Source organism: Nematolebias whitei, chromosome 15, assembly GCF_014905685.2.
Source record: "Nematolebias whitei isolate Nwh7 chromosome 15, NemWhi1, whole genome shotgun sequence".
In the NCBI taxonomy this organism is placed as follows: domain Eukaryota; kingdom Metazoa; phylum Chordata; class Actinopteri; order Cyprinodontiformes; family Rivulidae; genus Nematolebias; species Nematolebias whitei.
The window spans coordinates 38,747,780-38,754,349 of NC_056512.1; the positions used below are offsets into that span (position 1 = coordinate 38,747,780).

General features: G+C 43.8%; 1 protein-coding gene across 4 annotated transcripts in view; it reads left to right on the forward strand.

Annotated features, from left to right (window-relative positions):
• Positions 1-915: 915 nt before the first annotated feature.
• map2k4a (mitogen-activated protein kinase kinase 4a) overlaps positions 916-6,570 on the forward strand; it is a 10,990-nt gene continuing 5,335 nt past the window's right edge. Inside the window, exons 1-6 of one of the 4 annotated variants that reach the window (XM_037688669.1) lie at positions 916-1,333; positions 2,091-2,126; positions 4,116-4,148; positions 5,669-5,771; positions 5,837-6,011; positions 6,084-6,203. In XM_037688669.1, coding sequence (XP_037544597.1) covers positions 1,207-1,333; positions 2,091-2,126; positions 4,116-4,148; positions 5,669-5,771; positions 5,837-6,011; positions 6,084-6,203 — 594 coding nt within the window. In that variant the 5' untranslated portion in view covers positions 916-1,206. Of the gene's footprint in view, positions 1,334-2,090; positions 2,127-3,751; positions 3,809-4,115; positions 4,149-5,668; positions 5,772-5,836; positions 6,012-6,083; positions 6,204-6,570 lie in introns of those variants that run through there. The other 3 variants (XM_037688666.1, XM_037688667.1, XM_037688668.1) reach the window with 3 other exon arrangements.

Sequence of the window (6,570 nt, forward strand, 5' to 3'; positions counted from 1 at the left end):
ATATATATATATATATATATATATATATATATATATATATATATATAATTATAAGAGCCCTTTTTAGCCCTTCCGTGTACCTGCCAGGTGAGTGTGAGCCAATGGCAGCCCTGCAGAGCAGCATGGAGCCTGAATCTCTGCAGTTCAAGGACATTTGTCTCAATTCCTCCAAAACCTTCATCAGGCGACAAGTCCACGAGGTCTGGGGTGAGTCTCAGGTTTAGTCTTTGGTTCTCACGAAGGTGGAGTGTTCCCTCCGAGTCCAGGTCATTGTATTAAAGCAGATGAATTAAAGTATTCATCAGTTATCATAGGTATCTTTAAAAATTTGTATGGCAGGAATGTTGAATATTTCATTTCTTTAATATCTTTAGAGTTTTCTTTTTACGACAAGTATAATAATACTTAAACATTAATTCTGTTGTGGGTGTATTTTGCATAAAGCTGCAACATTATGTTGAGACTAGTAAAATAGCAGGCAGCACGGTTGCGCAACTCTCAAAGAGAAGGTTGCCGGTTCAAGTCCCGGTCCGTGGGCCTTTCTGGGTGGAGTTTGCATGTTCTCTCCGTGCATATGTGGGTTTTCTCCAATTACTCCGGTTTCCTCCCACAGACCAAAAACATGCATGTTAGGCTGATTGGTAACTCTAAATTGCCCCTAGGTGTGAGTGAGAGAGTGAATGGTTGTTTGTCTCGTTTGTCTCTATGTGTCCCTGTGATGGACTTGCGACCTGTCCAGGGTGTACCCCGCCCCTCGCACAGTGATTGCTGGACATGGGCACCAGCGACCCCCGTGACCCAAAATGGAAGAACCGGGTAAAAGATAGTGGATGGATAATAAAATAGCTTCAATGAACGCTTTGTTTTATTTTGAAATAAACAGCATCAACATCCGGTTTCCGCTCGGCTAGCTGCGGCTAGCTTGAAGTGGTGGGTGTTGACATGTCAGCTGATTGCGGCATGCAAAGCCTCTTGTTTAGTTAGCTTAGCTTAGTCGGATGTTTGTTTTTGTCATGAGCTAGGCGGCCTTTAAACGAACCGCACGGTTTTAACGCATATTCAAGGTTTTAGCGCACTTCCGGTCTCCGTCAGTCGCCTGCCGTGTTGTTGTTGTTGTGCTCTTGTCGGTGAAGCTGCAGTTTTTATTTAGATTTTGTTTTTGTCAGAGAGAGCAGGAAGAGTCTGCTGCATTGCAGCCCGCCGCTGATGGAATTCAAACACACATCGATGGCGACTCCAGGTCCAAACGGCTCGTCGGCACCGAGCGGTACCGCGGGACCGGCCGCCCATCATTACCAGCAGCAGCACGTCACGACCATGAGCAGCCTGCAGGGTGAGTCCGGCTGAAGGTGAACGTTAGCACCGCTAGCCGGCCAGGCCACTCCCAGGGAGCTCCCATCTTCATTTAGCATCAATTTAAAAAGAATCGGTGGCGATTTTTATAAACATGTCTCGTTTTGAAGTTTTTACACATTCATAAATCCATGGTTTGAAACCATCTGCTGGTATTTTAAGGGCTCAAACATTTTATCTCTCTATGAAATTTGTTGAATTGGACTGCACTGGGTTGAAATGAACTGGGCTCTGGATCCTAATGTGACTTTACTGGATTATAACCAGACTGAAATTTATTAAATTGGACTGTGATTAGACAAATATTTGATTCTATGTTGACTGAATTTGAATTAATTTTTCAGTATGTTTAACAGAAATGAATGGGAATCACACACATTAAATTGGACCCAAGTTTAAGTCTGTGTAGGTCTGAACTGGATCAATGGATTAAAATGTGCAGAGCTGCACTGAAACAGCTTGGACTGTTGGTGAATACATTTTAGTTTTACTTTGTCTAATTAGATTATGAATAATCTGACTTGGAGTTAATAAACTGGAGGAACTGAACAACTTTCAGTCACAAAGTTGTGTTTGTCCACATCTGCATGCAGCTGTAGATCCACTCCTGGTTGATCGGGTCGGATCTCTCCGGGAGAAGTCAGATCTGAAGCCGTTTGTTGACGACACAAATGGAAAATAAACTGTTTTTGTTTTTCTCTTTTTCTGTGCAAACTTCATCTTATTCTAACTTTCAGAATCCAACACCTGCTGGAGATGTCAGAGTGAAACAGGTACACACACGCACACACACCTACTGTTTTTGACATGTGAGTTAAAAATAAAACTATAAAAAATATATTTTCCTTCTAGGATGAAATGTATTTTTATGTTCAGATTTCTTTTAAGCTCCCAGGTTAGCTATACATCATACAACCAAATACTTACTGGTACTTACAGGGTACATACTGGGTACTTACAGGGTACATACTGGGTATTTACAGGGTACATACCTGGTACTTACAGGGTACATACCTCGTACTTACAGGGTACATACTGGGTATTTACAGGGTACATACCTCGTACTTACAGGGTACATACTGGGTATTTACAGGGTACATACCTGGTACTTGCAGGGTACATGCCTGATATTTGCAGGGTACATTCCTGGTACTTAGAGGGTTCATTCCTGGTACTTACAGGGTACATACTGGGTACTTACAGGGTACATACCTGGTACTTATAGGGTACGTGCTGGGCATTTACAGGGTACATACCTGGTACTTGCAGGGTACATGCCTGGTACTTGCAGGGTACATGCTGGGCATTTACAGGGTACATACCTGGTACTTGCAGGGTACATACATAATACTTACAGGGTTCATACCTAATACTTACAGGGTTCATACCTAATACTTACAGGGTTCATACCTAGTACTTACTGGGTTTATACCTGGTACTTACATGGTATATACCTGGTACTTGCAGGGTACATTCCTGGTACTTGCAGGGTACATGCCTGGTACTTGTAGGGTACATGCCTGTTACTTGTAGGGTACATACATACCTGGTACTTACATGGTACATACCTGGTACTTACATGGTACATACCTAGTACTTACATAGTACGTGCCTGGTGCTTGCAGGGTACATGCCTGGTTCTTGCAGGGTACGTTCCTGGTACTTGCAGGGTACATGCCTGGTACTTACAGGGTACATGTCTGTTACTTGCAGGGTACATGCCTGGTTCTTGCAGGGTACATGCCTGGTACTTGCAGGGTACATGCTTGGTACTTGCAGGGTACATGCCTGGTACTTGTAGGGTACATGCCTGGTACTTGCAGGGTACATACATGCCTGGTACTTGCAGGGTACATACATGCCTGGTACTTGCAGGGTACATGCCTGGTACTTGCAGGGTACATACCTGGTACTTGCAGGGTACATGCCTTGTACTTGTAGGGTACATACCTGGCACTTGCAGGGTACATACATACCTGCTACTTGCAGGGTACATACCTGGTACTTGCAGGGTACATACATACCTGGTACTTGCAGGGTACATATATACCTGGTACTTTCAGGGTACATATATACCTGGTACTTGCAGCTGGCTGTATGATGTATTTCACTCCTAGTTTTAAAGTCTTGACAGCTGATGAATATTGTTTTTAGTAAAGTTTATTTTTAGTGAAGTTTATTTTTAGTGAAGTTTATTTTTAGTGAAGTTTATTTTTAGTAAAGTTTATTTTTAGTAAAGTTTATTTTTAGTAAAGTTTATTTTTAGTAAAGTTGCTGCTATACGGTCGAGCTGCAGTTTGTTTCACATCAGTGACGTCTTCCAGCACCGTCACTTTAGCCGGCTCTTCTAAAATGTTGTACATGATTTCCTTCACTTTCCTCTGACTGTGTTTAATGTTTTGCTTCAATGCTGCTACTGACTGAATCCTGCCTGCTGCCGTGATGCTGCTCGACGGTGAGCTGTCCCAGAACAGAACACCGTCTCACGGTCGTCCTCCGTTTGTTTTTCTTCCACCCTCGCGTCATTTGAACTTTTCATTTCCTGCCATTTTATTTTATTTACGTGTTTGTAGCCGCCTGTTGGATGTTAGCCTCCATGAAATGCATTAAATCTGCAACACAGACGCTTCTGTAATTTAACGTTTGGAGTGTGTTGACGAACAGTCGGTTCAAATCTCTAAAGTCAAACCAACAAATCAGTTTTTATTTTATTATTATTATTTTTAGAATGATGAAAATAAAAACTGTCTTTTCACCTCCAGGGTTTCAGATAAACCTGTCTGGAGCTCCCCCAAGTAAGCCAACCCTTTCTTGCTTCAGCACCAACAGTTCTCAAGCCTTCTCTTTCCTCCTGACAGACTGGTACTGGGGAGTCTCTCCTGCTGGTCTCTACTAATCCCAGTCCAAACACCTCACTGGTTCATTCTGAGGCTTGGGCCCAATGCACTGAGGGTCCCCGAGAGTCCCTGAGGGTCCATGAATCAAACTGTTCGTAGCACATTTATCAGATCAGTTCTTGAAACAACAGATCTCCCCCCTCGGTGCGTCTCAGTGGGACTGGGGAGTTCCATTAACTGGATGAAACCCAGTTTGGGAGCAGGAACAATCAGCAGTGCCCATTTGTTTTTTAATTGTTTTAGGGTGATGGGAACATTTTAGCTGGTGTGTGTGTGTGTGTGTGTGTGGGGGGGGGGGTTGTCTGTTTCTGCCCGTCTGTGTTCGTTTGTTTCACAGACACCGAGCGGTCACATCACAGATGAGTCATCTTCATCGTCCATTGTTGCGTCGTAAGGCGACACATAGATGTGTGTGTGTTTGATATGATGACCACACACACACACACACACCATCACACACACACACACACACACACACACACACACACACACTGAGGCAGCAGCAGACCCAGCCAGGGCCGAGGTGGGATCAGTGGCGCTCGTGCTCATGCGCGGTTCGTTCACGGCGTCTCTGCTCTGAGAGGGGCGGAGCCACAGCCTCAGTTGGGACACGCTTGCACCCGGGCTCACCGTGCATCAGAGGGTGCGTCAGTATCTAACACGCAGCAGAACAACAGCGTACCGTTCGTACGTCTGTGACAAAGTTGAGAACCGAATCTCTCCGTCGCCTCAGTTAACTTTTAACGTTCTGTCGTCAAACAAACAACTCCACCAGCAGAACTGTAAACATTTACACGTTTATGAGATTTATAACGAATGATCACAAACCGATGCTTCTTGTTTTGTCACAGTTTGTTTTTCTTCGGCTGTTTTTTGTTCTTTCAACGTGATTTACTGAAACCACGCATCAGAAGTTCTGCACTGTCACTTTAAAACGTCTTTCGTTCGTCTCTTAACTGTGAACGTGCACATGAACTGGGAAGAATCCAGAAATTAAACGGGTCGTTTTTCATCAGAAATAATCTTCAGTGAGTTAATCTAATAATTTTTCATGTCGTATAAGCTGACGACAGAAAACTCTGAAATCAACGTTTTACACATTTTGGTCCTTCATAGGTTTTAATTATTTTGAGCAGCTTCAGTTTTTTTATTTGCAGCTCTCTGGGTGAATATTTGTCTAAAATTTTATCCCAAAAATAAAATCAGATTTTTGCATTTCTTGCATTTCTTAAATAGTTTTAGTTTGTTTGGACACGCCCCCTCATGTCTTCAGCCCCTCTGTTGTCTCGTTTCCTGGTTTCTGTTGTTTTCACACATTTAACGTTCTGACCTTTCACCCCCGTGAGTTTGTTTCTGCTCCGTCCTCCATGTCTCTGCATCACTAAAAGCCTGATGGACGTTTCTCCTCCTTCACTCAGGCAAACGTAAAGCCCTGAAGCTGAACTTCGCCAACCCCTCCATCAAACCCTCGACCAGATTCTCTCTGAACACGGCCGGGCCTCCGTTTCAGAACCCGCACATGTGAGTCTGTTCTCTTCACACGCAGCCGTTCAGGTTTTAGTCTTTAATCTCTTTGTTTTCGTCAGAGAGCGGCTGAGAACGCACAGCATTGAGTCGTCAGGGAAGCTAAAGATCTCCCCGGAGCAGCACTGGGACTTCACGGCCGAGGATCTCAAAGATCTGGGCGAGATCGGCCGAGGGGCGTACGGCTCGGTCAACAAGATGGTGCACAAGCCGAGCAACACCATCATGGCCGTCAAGGTGACCCGTCTCCTCCAGAGCTCGAAGAGGACAAAAGACAAAACCTGAAACCTTTTTGTTTTTGTCCTCCAGCGGATCCGGTCGACCGTGGACGAGAAGGAGCAGAAGCAGCTTCTGATGGACCTGGACGTGGTCATGAGAAGCAGCGACTGTCCGTACATCGTCCAGTTCTACGGTGCGCTCTTCAGAGAGGTGAGAACCTGTTGGTTGTTCCAGAACCACAAAGCTAAAGAAAAATCACCCGAAGCTAAAGAAAAAACACCTGAAGCTAAAGAAAAAACACCCGAAGCTAAAGAAAAAACACCTGAAGTTAAAGAAAAAACACCTGAAGTTAAAGAAAAATCACCTGAAGCTAAAGAAAAATCACCCGAAGCTAAAGAAAAAAACGCCTAAAGCTAAAGAAAAAAACGCCTAAAGCTAAAGAAAAAAACGCCTAAAGCTAAAGAAAAAACACATGAAGCTAAAGAAAAAACACATGAAGCTAAAGAAAAATCACGTGAAGCTAAAGAAAAAACACCTGAAGCTAAAGAAAAAACACATGAAGCTAAAGAAAAAACAC